The following is a 25,721-nucleotide window of genomic DNA, read 5'->3' on the forward strand; positions in this document are numbered from 1 at the left end:
TTGGAGCTGGGATAGTCCAATTCTACAGTGGGCAACACTCTGTGCCACTTAAAGCATCCAGGTGGGACTACATCCAACTAAAAAGCTTTTTTTTTTTTTTTAAAGATTTATTTATTTATTTGAGAGAGCGAGAATGAGAGAGAGTACATGAGAGGGGTTAGGGTCAGAGAGAGAAGCAGACTCCCCGCCGAGCAGGGAGCCCGATGCGGGACTCGATCCAGGGACTCCACGATCATGACCTGAGCCGAAGGCAGTTGCTTAACCAACTGAGCCACCCAGGCGCCCCCAACTAAAAAGCTTTTGCTCAACAAAGGAAACCAATGAAATTAAAAGGTGACCTACAGAATAGAAGAAAGTACTGGCAAAGCACACACCTGATAAGGGGTTAATATCCAAAATAGATAAAGAACACATACAACTTAATAGCAAAAAACAAACATAGGCAGAGGATAGGACTATTTTTCTAAAGAAGACATACAAAGACGACACAGGTACATGAAAAGATGGTCAACCACGAAACTGCAAATCAAAATCATAATGCAAGATCACCTCACACCTAGCAGAACGGCTATTATATCAAAAATGCCAAGAAGTAACACATGTTGGTGAGGATGTGGAAAAAAAAGGGAACCCTGTGCACTGTTGGTGGGAATGTAAATCAGTACAGTCACTCTGGAAAACAATATGGAGGCTCCTCAAAAAATTAAAAATAGAAATACCAAATGATCCAGCAATTCCACTTCTGGATATTTATCTAAAGAAAGAAAAACACTAACTTATTAAAAAGCTACCTGCACCCCCCATGTTCACTGCAACATTATTTACAGTAGCCAAGACATGGAAGCAACTTAAGTGTCCATCAGTGGATGAATGGATAAAGAAGATGTGGTGTATGTACATACAATAGAATATTATTCAGCCATTAAAAAAAAAAAAAGGAAATCTCGCCACTTGCAACAATATAGATGGATTGTAATTGCGTTGGGCTAAGTGAAATAAATCAAAGACTAATATTGTATGAATCCAAAAAAAAAAAAAAAAAACAAACCAAAAAACCCCAAACCCACAGTTACAGAGAACAAATCAATGGCTGCCAGAGGCAGGGGGTGGGGAGTGGGCTAACTGGGTAAAGGCAGTCTAAAGGTACAAACTTCCTGTTATAAAATAAGTCCTGAGGATATAAGGTACAGCATGCTGACTATAGTTAATACTGTACCGTATTGTATACTTGGACACGGCTAAGAGTAGATTTTTAAATTTCTCACCATAAGAAAACGTTTGTAACTATGTGCGGTGATGGATGTTAACTATAAACTAGACGTATTGCGGTGATCAATCAAATCACCATGCTGTACACTTGAAACTAACATACTGTTATATGCCAATTATAGCTCAATAAAAGAAAAAAATCTAAGCATCCAAATTACCTATCTTCTTTTGTTCTAATACTGTGGGGCTCACTGACCATGAGTTAAGACTCTGCTTCAGCTTCTTATGATGACACCAGCTTTGAATCAACAGTGCTTACTAAATGAAGTCAGACTCAAAGGTATCCAATACACTTTTAAGTGTATTTTTTAAGCACGTGTGTTTGTGTATTTATTTATTTTACTTACTTACTTTTAGTAAGCTCTATGCCCAACGTGGGGCTTGAACTCACAACCCTGAGATCAAGAGTCACACGCTCCACCCACTGAGCCAGCCAGGCACCCCTTATGTGTATTTCCTGTTGTAAATTAGTAAGTTGGCAGTACAGTTTCACTTATCTGTTAACCCTGATATCCTCAGTCAGCATCCCGGGATCAACCCACAGGCAATGACAAGACAGAGTCTGCAGAACTCAGACTGGGAGGCCCTCCCTGTACCTGCTGCACCTCTATGTATCTTCTACTCAAAACGTTTACATTTGACAATTTTCAGAAAGTCTTTTTGGTAAAACGGAGTACTCTCAAGGTTACCCTTTTACATACCTTACCAATATCCCTGTGAACAAGAAAGGGTTAGAAATCATCCCCCCTAAGCAACAGAGAAAGAAGAAAAAGCCCCACTACGTACAGCTGAAGCAGTCTCCTTGCTTTCACTTAAAGCTCTCTCCAGGTCACTCAGACTCTCTAGTTTGGTGCTTTTCTTCTTTCCACTTGGCAAGGGCTCCTTGAACTTTCTCTGCTTCCTCTTCAATCCCCAAAGGCCAATGTCACATCGAGGACACAGCACCTAATGTGGGGCAAAGCACAACTACCAGTAAGATGGATTTCAGATAAAGCCTTAGGAAGCCCCACAGTAAAAGCCTAAGCAGTGGGAAGGATGTAAACTTATTATCTAACATTTTCTCTGTCACATGCCACTCTAAAGCCAGAAAACTCTTCTCTATAAAGGGAAGGAGGGAGGGAATGAATTTCACAAAACATTGACTTTGATTATAGACTGGGTGAAACCGTAAGTTCAATGTGATATACACCAATTCCAGTCATAATGTACAACCGGTATCAGCTTACAAAAAATACACAAAGTGCAACTCTAGCACTTCATGAGAGGTGGAGAAGACCATTTACCAGGCTTATTAAATGCAAATGGTGCAGCATGGCCAAGGTTAAAAAAAAGTCCAATTTCAACCCAGACTGAGGAACTTCAATGAGAAAAATGTTCTTCTTTAGATATTGAATGCTATCCCTAAATGTATCCAGGTAACACTTAAAGGTTATTTCACTGGCAGTTCAGAAGAATTTCCCTGGCTCTACTGAAAAAAATAACTCCCAGAATGTAGATCAGTCAGCGACGCCACCTTTGTGAGGGAAGGGACTGCATGTTCTACAAGCTAAGAGATCCTAAGGTCTTGTAGATGGGCTGGTTGCAAACTTACCTCTAAGAGAGAATATGGAGAATTCTCAGTCAAGAATGTATTAGCAGCACATTCCTTCCAAGCCTGAACCTCAGCTACTAGTAATTCCAGTCTTGGTAAAGAATTTAGATGTACTGGGATAGATCGGCCTCGGGTAACAAGTTCTATGAGCGTGTCTAACACTGGCACGCGTCCTCCAACCTAACGAGTCAAGAGAAATTGTAGCAACTTAGAAAAAAGAGTACTTCTCTGCAAAGTGGGAAAAGCACAATTCAGAGTAGACCTACTCCATTATTTCAACATGTTAATTTCATAGAGATGGACAAAATTTGCCAGCTGACCAATGATAGTGGGAGTGTGGGTAACATGTCTTCCTTCACTTAACAAATACTTTAAAAGAACCTAGTTTGTGCTAGTCCCCAAGGATACAACTATGAACAGGACATACACTGTGATCTCTTTGTTGACTTTTTATGCCGTTCTAAATTCACTTGTCATCTTGATCCCTATAGATAGCTTGAAAAAAATTAAAGAGAAATGTAGATTTGCAATAACTCAAAAGGTTTTCACACTGACTTACGTTAACAAAAGCAACAATATTTTACTCCAACCCACCCAATGATGAAGTAACTCAGTATAAATTATTCAGAAAACTAAAATGAGGAAAAAGTCCCACTGGTTCTCAAACTTTCATATGCATTAAGAATAATCTGGAATGCTTATTTAAACAAGTTTCCTGGGCCCCACCCCCAGATATTCTGATTCAGGTCACCAGGGAAGAATCCATGAATTTACATTTCTTAACAAGTTTCCAGATGATGCTGATGCTTTTGGTACTGGGACCACATTTAAGGTGTTATTTGTTTATCTGAGTGAGAGAGAGAGAGTGAGCACAAGCAGGGAGAGGGGCAGAGGGGCAGAGAGGAGCAGACTCCCCACTGCGCAGGGAGCCCAATGCGGGGCTCTATCCCAGGATCCTGGGATCATGACCTGAGCCAAAGGCAGACACTTAACCGACTGAGCCACCCAGGCACCCCTGGCACCACATTTTGAGAATGAGAGACCCAAACTGGAAGAAGAATAAAAACATTAGGTTGGGTGTGGGGAGCACCGGTGTCCCTCTAATACAATGGTAAATCTTAGCTTCACTAAGCAGGTCATCAAAATGTGTCTCCTGATGTGAAGCCAAACAAAGTATATAGTATCAGCTGATATTCTGATATTATTCTAAGCAAAAAGTATTTAACTTCAATCCATCAACTCTTTGAAACTAACTTCCAATTTAGAGGAAACACCGAAGATAGAACATACCACAAGGAAATAACCAGACAAATCCAGAAGGTAGAACTTACCATGGGGTAACTATTCTAGACAGTGACATGAAAGAAAGTAGGGTAGGGAAGAAAACACCACAAGATTCAAAGAAACTTAAAGACATATGTCAATAAGGTACAACATGTGGTGGTGGACTAGATAAACAACCAGAAGGGAAATTTTTGGGGAAATTGGGGAAAACTGAATATAGACTAGGAACTTGATGTTTCACTCCTTTGGTATTTATTCTTACAGGATTGGAACTGTAAGTGTGTAAATGTTCTGCTAGACACTTAAAGTGACTCACAAAATACATGCTGTCTTTAATATTTAATTTAGAAATAAATGGAATGCTACCTATGTGTAAAGCAGAATACTGAGTAACATTGTAAAATACATAATCCACTAAATATGAAGAGGCTCCTTGTTGTTAGTCACATCTCTCCATTAGTCCTTAAGTATATGATGCAAGTAAAGGCCAGGCTATTATTTCAGGAATGGAGCAAAACTTGCTTTTTGTCCTTGTGGGCACTATTGAAAACAAAGTACTAAGTAGTATACACATTACAACATATAAATAGAGCAAGCCTACCCAGAAATATGTCCTCTTTCTGACTTCACATGCTCATCTCTCCTTATTGCAATGACCTCACCTTGCCTTTCTGGCTGCCACCAATCATAAGTAAAAAGGGGGACTGTGATTAAAACTAATCAACTATAGTTCCAACCATCATTAACAAGAGCCTGCATCTAAAACTCCCATTAAGGAAGTTTATGTACACAGTAAATACTTCCCTTGGTTTTTTCTTTGGCTAGCTGGGGTCACCCCTTAATTAAGTAATAATATTTATCAAACAACAGCATATTCTCTCTTCCCTTTTAACCAGAATTGATGACCAGATGTTTTGTTGCAAACATCTGGCTAAATCTGCCTGGTTTGGCATTTCTTGTTAGCAAAATTAATCAATTAGCACAACTTAAAATTAGACAAATATTCAGAAAACCAGATAGTATTTTTTATTCTTGGAATCTGATGGCTTCAACAAAACAGAACTTGAGACTCAAGAATGAGATAAATTTTTAAAAACCTAGCACATTAAATAATTCAAAGATCTTTTTTTCTCAATAGGTCCATAAGACCTACTGATTTACAAAGATTACGAAGATAAAGGAAGACACTCCCCACCAACCACTTTTCAAATGAAGTTATCCAGCTGCAATTGTGTAAATCACAGAATGCCTTTTGTCTGTACCTTAATAATGCTACAAGTGAATTTAACTCTTTTTTATTTAATTTTTTTTTTGAAGATTTTATTTAGTTATTTGACAGAGAGGGAGAGAGAGAGAGAGAGAGAGAGAGCACAAGCAGGGGGAGGAACAGAGGGAGAGGGAGAAACACACTCCCCGCTGAGCAGGGAGCCCAACGCGGGGCTCGATCCCAGGACCCAGGGATCATGAACTAAGTCAAAGGCAGATGCTCAACCGACTGAGCCACCCAGGAGCCCCTGAATCTAACTCTTTTTTAATGTATAGGCAAGTCATTAAGTATGACATCAAACATAGGACCATATATACTTAGTGCTAATTACTTTGGAACTTGTTAAGTTTCATTTCTTTTGTAGGGGTAGGGAGGCACTTTAAGTCACTACTTGGTGAGGGGCACCTGGGTGGCTCAGTTGGTTAAGCAACTGCCTTTGGCTCAGGTCATGATTCTGGAGTCCCAGGATCAAGTCCTGCATCGGGATCCCTGCTCAGCAGGGAGTCCGTTCTCCCTCTGACCCTCTGTCTCATGCTCTCTCTCTTTCTTATTCTTTCACAAATAAATAAATAAAATCTTTAAATTAAAAAAAAAAGTCACTACTTGGTGAAAAATTCTAGGCCCCAGCCTACTTTCGCCTTGTAATCATATAACCAGATTCATTACATCTGCTACTCTTGATTGTCTGTACTTGAAGTTGTTAAAAAGCCAACAAGAGACAACTGTACTCAAAGATCAGAAACTACCTTTCCCCCACAACTTCCATTTTTAGCTTTCTCTTCGATCCTTTTTTTTTTTAAGATTTTATTTATTTATTTGACAGAGAGAGAGAGAGCGCATGTACAAGTAGGCAGAGCAGCAGGCAGAGGGAGAGGGAGGGAGAAGCAGGCTCTCCGCTGAGCAGGGAGCCCAACGCAGGGCTCAATCCCAGGACCCTGGGATCATGACCAAGCTGAAGGCAGACGCTTAACCGACTGAGCCACTCAGGCGCCCATACTTTATCTTCAATCCTTAACCAAGTACTCAAGTTTGTTAAGAAGATCCCAAGCTCCCAGAAAAAGTTGGTTGAATTATCTAAACTTTATTGAGCCAACTGGTCAGGACAATAGATGGGTAAGTATATTTACATACTGCTCAGTACATACTACTCCCCTGCTCAGCGGGGAGTGTGTTTCTCCCTCTCCCTCTCCCTCTGAATAAATTATTAATCTGGCCAACCGAAAAGACTGAATCTGTATGGTGAAATCCAACGTAGTACCCTTTATTAAATTATTACTCTTCATAGATGCACTTATACACTCAAGACATTTTTTTCTTTTTTCTTTTCTTTTCTTTATTTATTTGACGGAGAAAGAGAGCACAAGCAGGGAGAGGGAGAAGCAGGCTCCCCGCTAAGCAGAGAGCCCGATGTGGAGCTCCATCCCAGGGCCCTGGGATCATGACCTGAGCCAAAGGCAGATGCTTAACCGACTGAGGCACCCAGGCGCCCCGAGACATTTTTTTCTTAAACCAACCTGCAGGGCCTCCACATCCTGAAGCCAGTCCCTGGCTCTCTGCACTGAGTCTTTCAGAGCTGCACCATTTGGCAGATATGCGGGGATCTCCTCAATTTCCTTAACTGCTGTAGCAAGGCTGTTCAATGAATGCCGAGGTCTACAAAAATGAAATATAAGAACTACTTAACATTTTATATGGTGGTTCATTTTTCTTAAGGTTTACTAAATAAGCTAGAAAAACCATTTCAAAAGAAATTCAGTATAGCAAATAAATTTTTTTCAAATGTCAATAACTACTAGATATCAAATTGAGTTTCAAATGTCTGCATAAAACTTAAGAGCATCTAAGATAAAGGAAATGACCCAGTGAAACATTTAAGTTTTACTTATCCCTGATTTTATGCTGCTATAACCACAAACTTTTCATTTGCATTAGGTAACTTAATGATAATTTACTGTGTTGAACTACATACACTGTCAAGATTCATACCGTTTCACTAAGAAAATTTAAATTCTCTAGGGTATCAACATACCAAAAGCATAGTATCAAAAAATATGCTCTCTGCTCAATGACCACTATTTTAGGATTACAAAAGAATGTCTGTATCCATGTATTTTTTTTCCTTGTACTCTATGTTATCAACTGGACCAATGAAGATCTGTTAGACAGAAAGCAAAATTAGGGAGGGGTGATCTTTCTCCCCTCAGATGGTTTACTTGAGTCCAATCAAATCTCTCTCACACGGGTAAGGTGTCCTGAATTACTAAGGAACAGCAAAAATGTACATTCCTATTCCTGTTGGTAATTACTGGCACTATCTTCATTTTACAGAACGGTGTCAGTAAGACTCCTTGGGAACTTATTTATTAACTGTGGGTTTAAATAGTTTTTCACTTTTTTGTAAAACTTTTTCTTCTCTCAAAGATGGTATCATTGGGGCCCAAAGAAATTTCATAAAAACAACTCTAGAAAAGGCAATTCCATTTGAATCATTCCTTTTTCAATCAGTAAAGTAAGAAGAAAATTAATACTCTTTTACTCAAGTTCCAAAGCAGCCCCAACATCTCAACTATTTCTACATGTATTCTACATGTACAGCTGCAGCTTTTGAACATCGGTCACATGCCAATCACTGTGCTCTACTGCTCTAAGATGAACATATTACCCAACCTTCCCCGAGAGAGAGGTGAGTTTGCTTTTTTACCTGGCCTTGAGAAGACTCCTGGCTTTGTCATCCCAGTGCTCTGACACTGTAAGCAGTTCCTGAAGCCGGGCCATTGCTTTCTCCACTGCTGAATATGGGGCCAGACCCACCCCTAGGTCTATGAGACGTCTCATATCATCTAATGTAAGGGAGCTGGGGTCTAGGCAAGCTTGCTGCACCTCTTCTAGCCAACGGGCCTGCTCCAGACGAATACGCATCTCAGCAAGCTGTGGAAGTTCAACATCAAATTCAAAGCTGACATCTAGCAAGTCTTGCAGCTCTGCAGCACTGGGCATTTCCTCAGAGAGCAATTTCTGGCTATGCTGTTGGAAATCTTCTACACGATTCAAGAGATCCTAAAAAAACACAGGTTGTTGTATCAAAATAGTAATTTCAGTAATTGGATTCTTTAGAATCTTGAATACATATTCAATGCGACTCTTCCATCTCATAGGATTTTAGCAATAGTATGGGCAAATGAGATAATATATAAGCCAAATGACAGCTAAAAGAAGTGACTATAACAGACCTTTTACCAACTGCAAGGAGTAGCAGGTGGTTACTTTTAAGGTAAAAATTTCCAACTTTATCTCTCCTTTGTAGGCCTGTTATAATCTCTTTATACACACACACACACACACACACACCACTCAGTGGATTATTAAAAACATCTGCAGGGCGGGGCGCCTGGGTGGCTCAGTTGGTTAAGCGACTGCCTTCGGCTCAGGTCATGATCCTGGAGTCCCGGGATCAAGTCCCGCATCGGGCTCCCTGCTGAGCAGGGAGTCTGCTTCTCCCTCTGACCCTCCCCTCTCTCATGCTCTCTATCTCATTCTCTCTCAAATAAATAAATAAAATCTTTAAAAAAAAAAACAACAAAATAAAACATCTGCAAATAAATGTACAAATTAACCACCCAAGATGACTTAATCACGTCAACTGAATTTATTTACAAACTAGAGGATTACCAAAGTGCTTCCCCACACATCCCTAAGTGTTACCTTTAGCAAAGGTGTTTGACTAAGGACACATGGAAGCGCATACAGCTGTGTCACAAACTGTCGGAGCTCATTCACTGTCAATTGATTTTGGGATTTTCCTCCACCAGATCGGTATCTATAAAGACAAAGTCCCAAAGAAGCCATGAGAATATGATATATTCACCATTCTCAGATTCGATGTCACAGGAATACTGAACAGAAGGAAAAACTACTCACAACAGGTTCCCAAGTTTAGTCACCAAAGAGTCCAAACTCAAACGGAAGTACATACCTAGTTTGCCTTTTGCCATTAAGCAGCTGCTGTGCAACAGAAGCACACTTCTCTGCATCCTGTGTGACCAAGCGAAGGTGACGCAAAAGATCATTGTCTGGGAATTTCTTCATTTCAGATTCTTCAATTAAAGCCTTAAAGCTGACAAGGCCTAGGAATAAAGAAAAGGTCATTTTTTCTGTGATCATTGTTTATTAGGAGTGGTATGAAATACAAAAGGAGAGTTTGTTTTTATATTTGCAATGTTTTAAATCATTAATAAATTTGTTCATTTAAGGGATGCCTGGGTGGCTCAGCTGGTTAAGCGTCTGCCTTCGGCTCAGGTCATGATTCCAAGGTCCTGGAATCGAGTCCCGCATCAGGCTCCTTGCTCAGCGGGGAGTCTGCTTCTCCCTCTCTCTCTGCTGCTCCCCCTGCTTGTGCTCTCTCTCTCTGACAAATAAATAAATAAAATCTTAAATTTACTCATTTAATTTTTATTTTTTGGCTAAGGGTAGAGTGTTTTATTTTTATTTTTTAAGTTTTATTTTATTTTTAAATAATTTCTATACCCAATGTGGGGCTCGAACTCATGACCCTAAGATCAAGAGTCGCATGCTCTTCCAACTGAGCCAGCCAGGAGCCCCTTTAGAGTGTTTTAAACACAAGTGCCTAGAGCTGCTCTTCAGTATGGAAATGTTTCAGGGGCACCTGAGTGGCTCTGTCGTTAAGCGTCTGCCTTCGGCTTAAGTCATGATCCCAGGGTCCTGGGATTGAGCCCTGCATCGGGCTCCCTGCTCGGCAGGAAGCCTGCTTCTCCCTCTCCCACTCTCCCTGCTTTTGTTCCCTCTCTTGCGGTCTCTCTCTGTCAAATAAATAAATAATTTTTTAAAATCTTTAAAAAAAAATATTTTAAAAAATGTGGAAATGTTTCAGAGATGGAAAACAATGGACTTGTCAAAACAAGGCAAATGTAGATCTCTCATTGTTGCATAGACCAGTCCTTTCTCCTGCACTTTGTAAGTGATGGGAAAGGAAGTTGTGACTTTCAAGGTAATAACAAGAGATAGAAACTGTGACTTTGATTAGCACTGAAAAGTGATAAACCAGAAACTCCTAATTTAATAACATGCTTCCTTTGTGTTGGGGGTTGGTGGATTATATTAATTTTAAAAAAACATTTTAAAAATGTTTTTCTAAGGTTCCATATAAAATGTGAAATATTTTTGTTTCTGAGACAAGAGGTGTAAAGGTTATTCCGTTTCCTAACAATATGATCTTTGTTAAAAACATGATCTTATACAATTCATCTATCAAGATTTTCCTCTAAGGGCATCTGCCTAATCCACTCATGGCTTTAAAACTTTCTCTGCTTACACTCCATAAACCTGGTTAAACAGGGGAACTAAACAAGGACAAAGTCAGGTTATTTCAAGTAATCTGTTCATTGATAACTATGTTGGCTACATTACAATCAGTCCCAATTTGCCAATCAGCAAGCTACATTTTGTATAACACATACTTTTCTTTTTGTTAATCTTTGCCTCCAAAGCTTCATTCACATTCAGGGCCCATTCATTGTAAGATTCTGCTCGAAGCTTCAGTGCATTCATCATGGGGTAGAGATCATCCAGAGTGTATCTATACCTGGAAACAGAATAGCAGACTTAGTTTTGAGATATCTGGGTTTGGAGAAAATCATACATTTTATATTCAGTATTTCAATCCTAGAACAGAAATGTCACTGAGCTTTCATTAAGGATTTAGGGTTTTCCATAGAAAAAGACCCTTCTTCCTACTCACCTCAGTTTATATTTATAAGGAGGACAGGAACACAATTCTTTTACGTGATGGAGGCAAACAAGCAGGCCAGGTTTACAAGAACAGGAGATGGCAGACATGAAGCATGTGGTTTTACATTTTATACACTGACGCTCATCATCTGGCAACAGCTCAAAATCCATTCTTTCCGAATCAATTACTCCCTAGAATAAAGTGTACTTTAGAGATCTCCAAAGGATAATATAATCCACCAACCCCCAACACAAACACGCAATAGTTGAGTTTTAAAATTAAAAAAAAAAAAAGGGAGTAGGGGCAGCCTTACCAAAATAGAAGTGCGTGATTAAAAATACGTAAAAGTAACAATGACCTAGCAAATATGGGCCAGGTAAACTACCTCACTTGTTTGGGAAGAAACTCTTTTTGGACAAGGTAGGTCCTTATGTTTGGCCATTTTGATCAGAGTATGAAAACATTTATTAATAGGCCTGTAAACTATTGAGATTTGCTTTTTATTCTACTCCAAATTGGCTCTACCCGTAGTTTGGGTATAGATGAAAGGAGTAAGGGCGCCTGGGTGGCTCAGTCATTAAGTGTCTGCCTTCGGCTCAGGTCATGATCCCAGGGTCCTGGGATCGAGCCCCGCATTGGGCTCCCTGCTCCGTGAGGAGCCTGCTTCTCCCTCTCCCACTCCCCCTGCTTGTGTTCCTGCTCTTGCTATCTGTCAAATAAATACATAAAATCTTAAAAAAAAAAAAAAAAGGAGTAAAAGAAATGTATATACTTTGTACTTCAGAGGAAGTATTATACAGGACGTCAGATTAATACCGGTAGCTAGAGAATCCATAAAGAGAACAAAAGTAAATAAAAAGGAAAGAAGATGAAAAGACTATCATGAAAGGATTATTGATGGGAAGATGCTGAATAGTCAATTAGCTTTCACATGCAAAGTTACCTAAAGGGGTATTATTTATCTGAAAATGTTAGAAATATATACAAGACACTAAAGCCATAATAAATCATTTCCTAATTGAAACAGTGTCAAGAAAAATGAGGTCTTAAAAAGTAAATTTCAACTGCAGTTTGTAACACCTAGAGAGCCCTCCCTACAATATACCTTTTGTCACTGAAAGATCAAGCTCCGACCACCTTTTCTCCTTATCTAAAACTGGATCCAAATCCAACCATGAGAATGCCAGAATCTGATTAAGTCAATTTATGAACCATCTGTTTTATTCTGACCACTTCACTTCCTGCTGATTACATGGACCAACAAAGACAGAGGAGAGTAAGAAAACCACTAATGAATGAATTTTGGTTTTAAACCGGAACTGATCAGGGATGCCTGGGTGGCTCAGTTGGTTAAGCCTCTGCCTTTGGCTCAGGTCATGGTCCCAGGGTTCTGGGATCGACTCCTGCATCGGCCTCCTTGCTCAGAGGGAAGCCTACTTCTCCCTCTCCCTCTACCTGCCGCTCCCCCTACTTGTGCTCTCTCACTCTCTCTCTCTGACAAATAAAATCTAAAAATAAATAAATAAATAAACTGGAACTGATCATTAAAAAGGACTTCGAGATAAAAATGGTTGCAATTTTTACTTAAAATGAGATTAAGGACCAACTTTATGGATCTTAGTTGAGAATGAATCATATACAGTTCGCCCAATTTTAATTTGTCAGTTTCCATATCTGGAAAAAAAATGTAAATTCTCAAAGTTCCACAAATGAGTTACCATTATTTAATTATTTATTTTTAAAGATTTTGTTTATTTATTTGACAGAGAGAGACACAGCGAGAAAGGGAACACAAGCAGGGGGAGTAGGAGAGGGAGAAGCAGGCTTCCCACCGAGCAGGGAGCCCAATGTGGGGCTCGATCCCAGGACCCTGGGATCATGACCTAAGCCGAAGGCAGACACTTAACGACTGAGCCACGGAGTTACCATTATTGATGTAAGACCTTAGTAAGGCACTTAAACCCTCTGGGCATTGTTTTCCCTAACTGTAAAATATCAGGGGAAGGTGAATAAGCTTGCCGTTGGTCCATAACAGGCTTCAGAGAGCCAACATTCAAGGATTCTATCTAAAAAGTCACATAAAAAAAAAAAAAGTTAATGTGACTCTATTTGCAGATACCACTGTCCCAAAACAATCTAAAAAAGGCCAATAGAACAATTGAGTTTAGCAAGGTTGCAGGACATAAAAAGTCAATATACAGAAATCAATTATATTTCTAAATACTAGCAATAAACCGTTTGAAACAAAAAAATTTTAAGGTATCATTTATAATAATATCAAAAACCGGGCGCCTGGGTGGCTCAGTTGGTTAAGCGACTGCCTTCGGCTCAGGTCATGATCCTGGAGTCCAGGGATCGAGTCCCGCATCGGGCTCCCTGCTCAGCAGGGAGTCTGCTTCTCCCTCTGACCCTCCCCCTCTCATGTGCTCTCTCTCTCATTCTCTCTCTCAAATAAATAAATAAAATCTTTAAAAAAAAAAAACCAAAAACCAAAGTACATCATTTTAAACCCAAGAAAATATGTGTAAGATCTGTGTGCTGCAATCTACAAAATAATGAAAGAACTCAAGAAGACCTAAATAAATGGTTCATATACTATGTCCATGAATTGGAAGACTTAACATTATTAAGATATCAATTCTCCCAACTATATTCATGGATTTAATGGCGTCCCAATGAAATCCTAGCAAGATTTTTGGTAGAAATCTATAAGCCAATTCTCAAATTCATATGGAAAGCAAAGGAACTAAAACAGCCAAACCAATTTTTAAAATGAACAAAGTTGGAGGACTCACACTATCTCATTTCAAGACTTATTACAAAGTTAGAGTAATCAAAACCATATGGTTAAGAGCAAGAGAATAAATGCATAGGTTAAGAGAATAAAACAAAGTCTAGCAATAGACCCATATATATATATGTGGTGAACTGATTTCAAAACAAAGGTGCCAGGGCATTTCAATGGAAAAAGAATGTTATTCTCAAGAAATGGTGCTGGAACAATGAGAAATCCATATGCAAAAAAAGTAATTTCAACCCACACCTTGCACCATAAATAAAAATTACCTGAGATGGATTAAAGATTTACATGTAAAACCTAAAACTAAAAATTCTAGAGGACTAACAGGAGAAGGTCTTTGTGACTTTGGGTTAGGTAAGATTTCTTAAGGACATAAAGACAAAGGGGTGTCTTAGTCGGTCAAACATCTGACTCGTCAGTTCAGGTTGTGATCTCAGGGTGGTGAGATCGAGGCCCACCTCAGCGGCGAGTCTGCTTCAGATTCTCTCCCTTTCCCTCTGCCCTCCCTCCCCACAAAGAAGATGCATAAAAGAAACTGCTTAATTGAACTTCATCAAAATAAAAAACTTCTGCTATTAGAAAGACAGTGCTCTGAGACTGAAAAAATAAGCCACTGACTGGAAAAAATATTTGCAGAACACTTATCTGATAAAGAACTGGTATACAGAATGAATAGAAATCTCACAACAATCCAATAGAAAAGGGGGTGGGGGAAAATATCTGCACAGATAGTTCATCAACGAGATACATGTACAAAAAGTAAGTATGTACATACATGATAGGATGTTCAGTAAATGAGTGGCCCTTAGAGAAAATTAAAACCACAATGAGATATTAACACACATCTATCAGAATGGATCTTAAAGGAAATTAGCCTAAGAAAAGACTTTTTAAAATGGAATTAACATGTGTAAGAATTTTACTAAGTAATACCCAGAAACATGCAATTGGGATTCCAGAAACCTTACCAATTTACGGACAGTTTCTCTTAAAGCCTTCTCATCCTCAATCATAATGGCCATGTCTTTCTGAACAGTTGAAGCCACTACGACATCTAGTACATCAGCCTTGGAAGCCATCTTGCAAATCATCTCGTCATGGGAAAATACACAATAGCGGTGAAGCAAGCGATAATGCTCCACACACTGTCGGCCTAATGGCAGCTGTGTCAAAAGACAGAGGATAATACTTGACATTCACCTTTCTCCTTCCTATTTCCAAAGACTCCTGAGCATTATCAAATTACCAAAGATCATATTCTGGGTCATAATACATATATCAACCCTATAGCCAGATTCTAAGAGGCCTTGGGCCTTTTTTAATCTTTGCATCTCAAGGATCTGGCATATTAGGTACCTTAATTAAAAGGCAGTTTAAAAAACCCAATGTACGGTGGGTGGTGCCTGGCTGGCTCAGTCAAAAGAGCATGCAACTCCTGATCTTGGGATTGTGCGTTCCAGCCCCACAATGGGTGTGGAGATTAATTAAATAAATAAAGACATTTTTAAAAAACCCAATATATTAACAATGTATTAATGTCCAGAACAACATACAATCTAAATGGACATGTGAATTTATACATTTCCTGAAACAACTATGCTGAACTGGTGTGGTTAAACCTACTTCAGGGAACAATGATGCTCCAAACTACATAATGGAAAATAATTTTAGATACAGGCAGTACTATTACTTAGTAAAGCACTGAAACAAGGTTATAATTCATTAGATTTAACATCACACACCTAAACTAAATCTTTTTATGTAAATGAAAAGTATTAATACTAATATAAAAATTCTACTTTACAACTAAAACCAAATACATCATTAAAAATTGCTGTGTTGTAGATAATTTAAGCTAGTGTTATGTAGTCTTAAGATAGAACTCTTTGTTATGAGTTTGCAACAATACTGAATTTTGCCCAAAATGTAAATCAACACTCATTTATTCATCAAGCCAAACTTTTACAGAAGAAAAAATTATCAGCTGAACCGAGCAGTGTGCTTAGTTAGTACAGGCTTGATTTACAGTGTGGTGCCAAGTGCTTTATCCCACTGTGGATGGTAAACAATTTGTAAACCAGCCATTTGAGGAGCAACAGATTTAAGCACCACACATGAAAGCTTTTAAAGTATTATATGCCATTTCTGCAGGAAAACAATACATTTGAAAAGGCTCACTAAGTCATAATTACATACCCAATCAACAGTGCAGAAGTTAACAGCCTCAGCAAAATTAAAACCTTGATTAAAACCACTGTGGTAGGCTCTTGGAAATGTAATCACAAACTCCCCAGCACACTGATTAGTTCGGTAAACCTAAAGAGACAGAAATTGGGGATCTTTAGTGACATTCATGAAAGACAATCTGGACACAGACTATCAGATGATTCTCCAGAAAGAGAAGCTTTCTTCCAATTAAAAGTGAGCTAACAAAAAAGAATTACGGTAAAATAATCAGAGAGCTACTCAATTCTGCCACAAGATGGAGTAGCATCCCAGATTATGAGGGTTGATTAGTATCTGAACAGAAAACATGGCTTTTACTACAAAAATTTATCTATACTCAGGATTAGGACACATCTAAATATAACTACAATTAAGAATATTCTAATATTATTATACCAAAACAGCATCTCCTACCACCAATTAATGAAATTCCACCGTTCTTCCAAGTACATCATCTCATAAAGAGATCTTGATTTAGGCCTCAAACTTCCCTCCCTCCAACAAGTCCCCTTTTCCCACCACCCGCTCAAAAAACATCTGTAGTAAGGCAGCAATCTCTTGGATATTAGCCTTAGCAACATTTTCCTGGAGAGGTCTTAGGCAAGGGAAACAAGCAAAAATAAACTATTGGGACTACAGCAAGCTAAAAAGCTGTTCAACAGCAAAGGAAACCATCAATAAAAATGAAAAGGCAAAAAAAAAAGAAAAGGCAAGCTACTGAATGGGAGAAGACATCTGCAAGTGATACATCCAATAGGGGATTAATATCCAGAATAAAGAACTCCTACAACCCAACACCAAATAAATAAATAAATAAATAAATAATCCAATTAAAAAACAGACCTGAATAGACATGTTGCCAAGGAAGATAAACAGATGGCCAACAGGTACATGAAAAGATGCTCAACATCGCTAATCATCAGGAAAAGGCAAATCAAAACCACAGTGAGAGATCATCTCACATTAGAATGGCTAATATCAAAAAGACAAATAAGTCTTGGCGAGAATGTGGAGAAAAGGGAACCTCTGTACACTGCTGGTGGGAATATAAATTGGTGCAGCCACTGTGGAAATATGTGCACCCCTGTGTTCAATGCAGCAATATTTACAACAGCCAAGATATGGAAGTAACGTTAAGTGTCCACTGATAGATGAATGAATAAAGATGTGGTATAAATACGGAACGGAATATTACTCGGCCATTAAAAAAAGAAAGAAAGAAAGAAATCTTGCCATTCACAACAACATGGATGGACCCAGAGGGTGATTATATTATGCTAAGTGAAATATGGCAAAGAAAAATACCATGATTTCTAAGTGGAATCTACCCCAACAAAACAAATAAACAAAACCAGAAACAAAGTAATAAACAGAGAACAAACTGGCGGTTGCCAGAGAGGAGAGGGTGGGGGCATGGGCAGAGGGGGATTAAGGGGTACAAACTTCCAGTTATAAAAAAAATAATAAAAATAAATAAGTCTCAAGGACAAAAGTAGAGCATAGGGAATATAATCAATAATAACTCTGTATGGTGACAGATGGTAACTACACTTACTGTGTTGAGCATTTCGCAATGTACAGAACTGTCAAATCACTATGATGTACAACTGAAACTAATGATATATGTCAACTATACTTCAATGAAGTTTTAATATAAAAAAACTATACTGCTCTAGGCACACAAATCCTCAGACTGAACTTATGAAATAAGAAAATTAAATATCTTTTCAATATATCTCTCTCCATCAGTGGTTGTCCAAAATGTAGTTCCCGGACTACCAGTATCAACACCAACTGGGAACTTGTTGAAAATGCAAATTCTCGAGCACCACACAGACCAACAGAACAAGAAACTCTGGGGGTGAAGATCGACCACATGTGTTGCAACCTGCCATTCAGGGTTCAGATATAGTCAGAAATTTGAAGACCACTACCTACACCACATGAGCACAATCCCTTCTACTGGAGTACTCCCTCCACCCTAAATCTGCCAAAAATATTCCTTACCAGAGCTCCAAGTTTTAGTTCAAATGGTCATTACGGGTCCTTTCTAATTCTCCAGAGAGTTAACGGGTCAGTCTCCTAGTTGATACCACTGTCAAACCACACCACCATGCCATTATCTGTATAAACATTATCTGCCTTTCCCCTTAAACTACGAGTCCCCAAATGCACAGGTTCACTCATCTCTGTGGTTCAGAATCAAGCCCCAAAGGTTCCTCAATTTAATAACTGAGAACCATGGCCAGAGGTCCCATTTAGGGCAAGTTACTTACAACAAATCAGAAACATCAATCAATATGAGGGGGGAAAAAAATCAATGTGGAAAATACCAATGAGGAGATGGTGGCATTTTTGTATTTACTGGTCATTATTTTCTAAGCTACTGTCCATAAATAATTTATTATCCCTCAAAGAAAAATCCTTTCCATCTGCCCCCATTTACCAGCCTGTGAGCCCCAAAGCATGAAATTTAGGTCACAGCAACATTAGGTATTCACTTTAGCACAGTAAATCTATCATTTACATTTGACTTAGCTAACTAAGATGGACCCCTCAACTTCATACATTTCAGTCTGGCCTCCCAAAATATCTTCAGAGCATTCTCCAATAGGAAGCCAGTATACAAATTTTGTATAGCAACCTCCCAGGCAACATCACCAGCAGCACCTTTCAGTCTAGATACCCTTAAATCCAAGCTCAAGAGCCTGAAATTAATTTTCTCTTTAGGAGCACCTGGATGCCTCAGTTGGTTAAGTGGCTGCCTTTGGCTCAGGTCATGATCTCAGGGTCCTGAGATGGAGCCCCCCATGTTGGGGCTCCCCACTCACTGGGGAATCTGCTTCTCCCTCTCCCTCGGCTCCTCCCCCGCACTTGTGCGCTCTCTCTCTCAAATAAATAAATAAAATCTTAAAAGTAAAAAATAAATAAATAAATAAGCAAGCTTAATTAGGGGTGGAGGTATAATATAACCAATATCTACTAAGCATGTAAATCATTTCAGTTTATCATTCAAAATTAAGTTCATGTAGATTCCATAAATTATTTTTTAAGTATGGACAGAGTATGAAGGATTCTGACACTAGAGTTTAGATCTAATTGTAACAGAACCTAGACATTTTCATAGTAATTTATACAGACAAATAACATTAAGGTTTTTGTTTTGTTGCATTTAAAGACTGAAGTTATAAGGAAAAATTATAGTTTAGAAAGCCTAAATTAGACACTGAAAAAAAGAAAAGAAAGCATCACACATATTATTTGCAAAATATGGCTGCTTAGCAACCTAGTTATTAGCTGCAACAAATTAGTTTTTATGGTGTCTTGAGGATTCAGTCCTACTGGCTTACTGCAATATAGTATCAAATTCCACCTAACAGCTGTTTCTGCTATCCAGTTATGGTATGGAACACACATAACTAAAATCAACTTCATAAAAAACTGAGTAACCAGGGAAGAGAAGTGGTGAATTAAGCCTGAATACAAGAGGAACATACAGGCACTTCATGAGTCATCAGGGTATTGGGGTTCATGATGGTCACAAGCTGATGGAGAAGATCTGGTTGGGACACAAAGAGCTCTGGAGCTAGTTTCTTCATTACATTTTCTAGCTGCTCGGCAGCATACCCTGGGACTCCATACCAGGTTTTTGGCTCACCCCTGGAAAGAGATTGTAAAAATAAATCAATCTCAAGAAATACATAAACATGAAATTTCATTAGAAAAAAATCAGTCTGCAACACTAACACAAAATGGTTAACAAGTCATATTTTTCAGACCCTGCTTTGTAAGATTATGCTACAAAGGAATGTTCAAACTGAATTAAGTGTCATTAGAAATGTGATCTGAACATATGTGATGCATTCTCCCCCTTCAAGTATGGAGTTTAAATATGAGACTTTCCATCTGAGGTCCCCTCTCCTCCCTCCCATTTTTATCTGACTTTTTAGAAAATGTAAATATCTAGAATTTTTAAGAATATAAGACATCATGTTAGCTACAGGATATGTGGTTACCACAATTTCTTATAGCAACTGACAAGGAATGGCAACTTTCCATCTTCCTTTTCCCTTGTCCATTCTGACAGGCGAGGTTAAATCAAACACTAATAAGGCAATTAGCATTTCTAAAGAGCTCTTATTCTTCAAAGCACTTTAAACTGTCAACCAATTAATCTGTAACATCCCTGTGAGGTATGGTAAATATAATCCTCATTTTACAGCTGGGAGCAATTGCCTAGGGAGGCAGAACTGATGCTCCACATATACTTCCCAACTCTCTTTCTTGTGGTACATCCTCAAATTCCTTGTGTGGGGATTTAAGTGAGTTACAGATCTTCAAATATTTCTGTACTTAGAAAACCAAAGGAAATGGACGGGGTAAAAACAGATGTGAAAGAAGAAATGGCTTTGTCTAAAGAGTTTAAAAAGTAAAAAAGTCTGAATATCTGCACCCTGCCTCCATGCACTCATGCACGGATGAAGCCCATTCTACTATGTGTAACGATGCCAAAATGCAGCACAATAAACCAGAAGCTGGCAATCCCAAGGACCTGGAGGACACTCTGGGACCTATATTCCCCTACTCTTCCAAAAGGTATCTGGGCTGCCACTGCCACAGAATGGGATTTCTCCATAATAAAAGCAATGTTCAGTGCTTTTTAATCTTTCCATGAGTAAAGGCTTCTTTCACTAACAGCTGTCTATGCCTTCCCCAGAAACATGTTATACTTGAAAAATAGTGTGTGTGCAATTGTAGGGGATTTATGGATTTCCTAGGATCCTTAAGAACCAGTGCCTTAGCTTGTTAAGATGCCTGATTCAACAGTAGTGAAAAAACAGTTTGTTACTCTTTAGACACATTTAAAAAGTTTCCAGCCCAGCTTGCATACTATTCATAGGTTATGTGGAACTTCTTACCAGTGCAGGTAGTTAATTGAATAGCTCCAGTGGTCTTCAATATGCCAACAGAATGAAGAAAAGCACATTCCCACATATAACCAAGGAAGTTTCATGCCACATATATCAGCAGTAATGTGAGCAAGGACAGACTGCTCCATCACTGGCATATTGTTCAAATTCCAGCCACTATCAAGATACTCCTAGAAAGGAAACAAAAAAGGTATAAAGATTTAGCTATACATGCTAACATTTTAGACTCTCGATGTTTCAAAAAGCTGGCTGAAAACAGTCTCCTTCAAAATGAGAGGGTTGGGGTCAGAGAAAAGGAGAGACTACTATGCTAACTTCTTAGATGCCCATAGATTACTTCTGCTCAGTTTTGAGCTTTATATAAATAGATTCATATAGTATATACTTTTGTATCTCTATAGTTACCCCCTTGTGTTGGCTATAGAGAAAATACACAGTATGAGTCCATTTATATTAAGTTCAAAAACAGGCAAACTAATCTATGGTGTTATAAATCAGGAAAGTGGTTGTCCTGGGGGTGGTAGTAGTGGTTGTCTTGAGACAGGGAAGGTAGTGAAATAGGGAGGACAAAAGGCGAACTTCTGGGGTAAGGTCTGGTAATAACTGGTTATGTCTTAATTCTTGTTCTAGTGCTGGTTACATGGGTGTATTCAGTTTGTGAAAATTCATCAAGGTGTGCATATGATTACATACTTTTCTATGTATATGTTAGATTTCAAAAAGATCTAAAAAAAAATCTGACTTCCTACTAGGATAGGAATAGAAACCTTCCTAGAAGTTTGCTATTATGGAAAATAATAGACTCATAAACAGTAAAATTCAAAGATAAATTTAGGTCTGGTCCCAATCCCTCAAATTTTCTTCAGAAGGTAATACCACAGTTATAGAATGAAGGCAAAGGGAGGTTAAGTAATCTCCCCGTATCATCACAATGTAGTTGAACAGCTGGGACTAGAATTCTTCTGAGGGCTCTACTTTTCTTGAAATCATTAAAAATCTGGTAATCAGGAGTGCCTGGGTGGCTCATTCAGGTAAGTGTCCGACTCTTGGTTTTGACTCAGGTCATGATCTCAAAGTCCTGGGATCCTGACAAGAGCCCTGTGTCAGGCTTCCTGATCAGCGGGGAGTCTGCTTATCTCTCTCCCTCTGCCTCTCTCCCCTGCTCGTGCTCGCTCACCCTCTCTCTCAAATAAAATTTTTAAAAAATCTGGTAATCAAAACTGTGCTGAAAGTAATCAAATTATTTCAAGCCAACCAAATGGAATTTTAATTAATAATTCAAGTTCAGGGGCGCCTGGGTGGCTCAGTCTTTAAGCGTCTGCCTTCGGCTCAGGTCATGATCCCAGGGTTCTGGGATCGAGCCCCGCACTGGGCTCCCTGCTGCGCGGGAAGCCTGCCTCTCCCTCTCCCACTCCCCCTCTTTGTGCTCCCTTTCTCGCTGTGTCTCTCTCTGTCAAATAAAGAAATAAAATCTTTAAAAAAAAAAACAGTAATAATAATTCAAGTTCCAACTACATGTAGGTTTGCAGTAAGGCTATTAATCCTGTACTACGCCCTTTAGATAAGGATATGCTGAACTATTAGGTTTAAACACAGGTCTCTGCTTGAAACAGAAGTGCCTCACAGAGCCTACCTCCTCCTCAGGTGAAAGTTTGATTTTCCCATCTCGGACAGGGAAGCCACTGCCAAATTCTTTTGAGGCAATATCGGCTCCATATTCTACTGTGACATCCTCTTCAATAGTGCTTACCAGTCGCCAGAATTCTTTCTCAACTAGTTCTGTGGGAACCATCTGGAAACAAAACAACGAGGAAGACAAAAAACTGAATTTTCAGACACTCACAAACTGCCCATGACCAATCTGAAGACATTAGCTTAAGTGACAGGAATCACAGGACAACACCCTAAGGAAAATTATATCCATATTGTTCCACAATTGATCCCAGGCAGTTTAGACATGTATATTATTTTCTAAAAGCAATTATATAACTAAAAAAGTAAGTACTGATTAAGAATTCATGTTCCTCTATCACCAACCTGGCCAGTACACTAAAAGGAAGTCAAGGAAAAAGCAAAATTCTGACAACCAAAACCTGGAGATGTTCTTGTGTGTGAGAAATGTAAATATATAACTTGGTTAACCATTATACAGTAATAGCTGTGTTTGAATGACACTTCATCCATCGAGATGTGTTCAAACACATTACCTGAGTCCATCCTTTCACTCTTTGCACTAGACCCGGCTAAGAATAACGCAGGCAACCATGATGAAAAAGACAGAGTGCAAAATATGAACACAAAGAGTAATTACTTTGCAGCAGCATGCAGTAGTACAGCGAGTCACCAGACTGCGTGTCTAGGATCTGTTAATCTGATGCAAGTCTAGAGAAAGGTAACTTAAATGCCTTAAATATGCACACCACCGGGACTGGATAAGCAAACATACCGGGAAATCATACAATGGATGAGGGGGTCAAAAGAACTGAAATTCAAATGGAGTATAACTTGAATTTAAGCCTCTTAAGTAAGCAAACATTTTAAGTAACTTAACAGCTTATGCTAGTGCTATCAGGGAAAAACAAGTTCACACATACATTGCTGGGTTCCCATAAATGATACAGCCATTAAAGTGGGGGAAAAAATGGGTAAATACTCTCATCTGACCTCAGTAAGCACTCCGAGAAAATAATCCAACTAAAGAGGTCTACATGTGTGAAATGTCTGCCTTAGCACTTCGTTGGCAAGTGAGAAAAAACACAGCTTACATGTCCAGAATTAGGGCAGAAAACCATTTAATTCTGGTGGACTCACTTGACAGAATGTTAAATGCTGAATTAAATAGCCTTATACTTCTAAGAGCATAAAGGAGAATTTAAAATGAACTCATCCTAAAGTTTACGATACTAACTTACAACAATATATAAATGTGTTCTCAATGCATAGGAGTCAGTCAATAAATTGTGAAGTTTTCTTTAAATTACATTTGTTGAACTGAAAGCATTCCTGATGATTTCCTTTATTAACATCCTGTTATTGCTGCTGTATGATTTGTGTGGAAAAGGTCATCTTTAGAGAAATCACAAGTGAAAAATGAGAATGCATTTTAACATATTGTGGAATTTCAATACCATTAAACAAATTAAAGGGGTTCACTGTGTATGATAATGTTTATCAAAAAAAAGTGCCAAGTGAAATTGTCTTCAGATTCTAAAAGTTATTAAAATCCCAAATCAAAGCAGTACGTATGTACATACGTGGACGGGCATGTTGAAATAATCAGATTTGAACGCATCTGCCATTTCCCCAAAAGTACGGAGGGTATAGTCCCTGGCTGCTTGTTCAAAGCCAAATGCTTCTTGTGGCTTACTACACTCCTGCCAAAAAGAAAAAAAAAAATAAAAAGTAAAAAGAAGATTTTTATTTATAGACACATAGTTATATTTTATTGATATTATTTTTAAAAAACAGATTAGTAAAATTACGTATGCAGTGTTTAAAATACAAAAATGTCTGGATGGATATACATCAAAATAACTTGTCTAGCAATTATGAAATCATACTCTCTTTTAAGTCATTCAGTCTAAGAATTTTTGCAAAGAACATGCAATGCTTTTTTAAATAAAAAAAAAATTTAAGTGTAGTTAAAAAAATTTTTTCTGCCTCTCACTGCCAAGACCTCCTTCCCAGTCAGGTCCAGCCCACTTTTTTTCATGAGCCTCACTGTCATACCAATTGCTAATCTAAAACCCAAAAGCAAACAAAAAATATTCTGAAGGAAATTTTCTAATGCTATCTCTGCCATTAATTCTTACCTGAGCCAAACACTTAGGACACCTCCAGTCTCCCTTGGGAACATCATGGAGAGGGGGAATAAGGCAAAAGGTGTGGTAACTGTCATCACAGCCATCACACAGGAGAAGCCGGTCTTCATCATTCCCACTGCCACATAAGAGGCAGACATACAGATCCACCTGCAGCAGTGAAAACAGGTACAGGACCAGGAGCGTGAGCTACATTCGATTTTGTTAAACTCTAAGAATGAAATGCATAGAGGCATAATCTAGTCTTTCCATCCTTCAAATGAAAATCAATCACCCCCCATAAGAGGTATTTTATTTTATTTTATTTTTTTAAAGATTTTATTTATTTATTAGACAGAGAGAGAGACACACAGCGAGAGAGGGAACACAAGCAGGAGGAGTGGGAGAGGGAGAAGCAGGCCTCCCGCCGAGCAGGGAGCCCGATGCGGGGCTCGATCCCAGGACCCTGGGATCATGACCCGAGCCGAAGGCAGACGCCCAACGACTGAGCCACCCAGGCGCCCCTGTGTGTGTGTTTTAAGATTTCTTTATTTAGGGGTGCCTGGGTGGCTGAGTCACTTAGCGTCCAACTCTTGATTTTGGCTCAGGCCATGATCCCAGATCTCATGCCCCTCTCTCTTTTAAAAGAAAAAAAGAAAAAAAAAATATGTATATATATATGTTTGTTGGTTGGTTTATTTATTTATTTATTTGAGAGAGAGAGAGAGAGTAGGCATGTGCGCATGCACGGGAGGGGCAGAGGGAGAAGAGAGAAAATTCCCAGCAGACTCTGGCTGAGCGGGTGGC

At 38.8% G+C, this 25,721-nt stretch overlaps 1 protein-coding gene across 4 annotated transcripts in view; it reads right to left on the reverse strand.

The window, feature by feature from the left end:
• Positions 1-25,721, reverse strand: part of KDM5B (lysine demethylase 5B) — an 81,272-nt gene that overhangs the window by 11,522 nt on the left and 44,029 nt on the right. For all 4 annotated transcript variants that reach the window (XM_081825004.1, XM_081825001.1, XM_081825003.1 and 1 more), the window contains exons 8-22: positions 24,927-25,085; positions 24,369-24,488; positions 22,748-22,906; positions 21,103-21,284; positions 19,681-19,843; positions 16,154-16,273; positions 14,926-15,120; positions 11,167-11,348; positions 10,886-11,010; positions 9,385-9,535; positions 9,114-9,228; positions 8,113-8,468; positions 6,926-7,064; positions 2,861-3,040; positions 2,056-2,214 (exon numbers count right to left, since the gene is read on the reverse strand). In XM_081825004.1, the coding sequence (XP_081681130.1) occupies positions 2,056-2,214; positions 2,861-3,040; positions 6,926-7,064; positions 8,113-8,468; positions 9,114-9,228; positions 9,385-9,535; positions 10,886-11,010; positions 11,167-11,348; positions 14,926-15,120; positions 16,154-16,273; positions 19,681-19,843; positions 21,103-21,284; positions 22,748-22,906; positions 24,369-24,488; positions 24,927-25,085 (2,505 nt within the window). The remainder of the gene's footprint in view (positions 1-2,055; positions 2,215-2,860; positions 3,041-6,925; positions 7,065-8,112; positions 8,469-9,113; positions 9,229-9,384; positions 9,536-10,885; positions 11,011-11,166; positions 11,349-14,925; positions 15,121-16,153; positions 16,274-19,680; positions 19,844-21,102; positions 21,285-22,747; positions 22,907-24,368; positions 24,489-24,926; positions 25,086-25,721) is intronic.

This window comes from Leptonychotes weddellii, chromosome 6, assembly GCF_054177405.1.
Source record: "Leptonychotes weddellii isolate Sample4059 chromosome 6, ASM5417740v2, whole genome shotgun sequence".
NCBI classification, from domain to species: domain Eukaryota; kingdom Metazoa; phylum Chordata; class Mammalia; order Carnivora; family Phocidae; genus Leptonychotes; species Leptonychotes weddellii.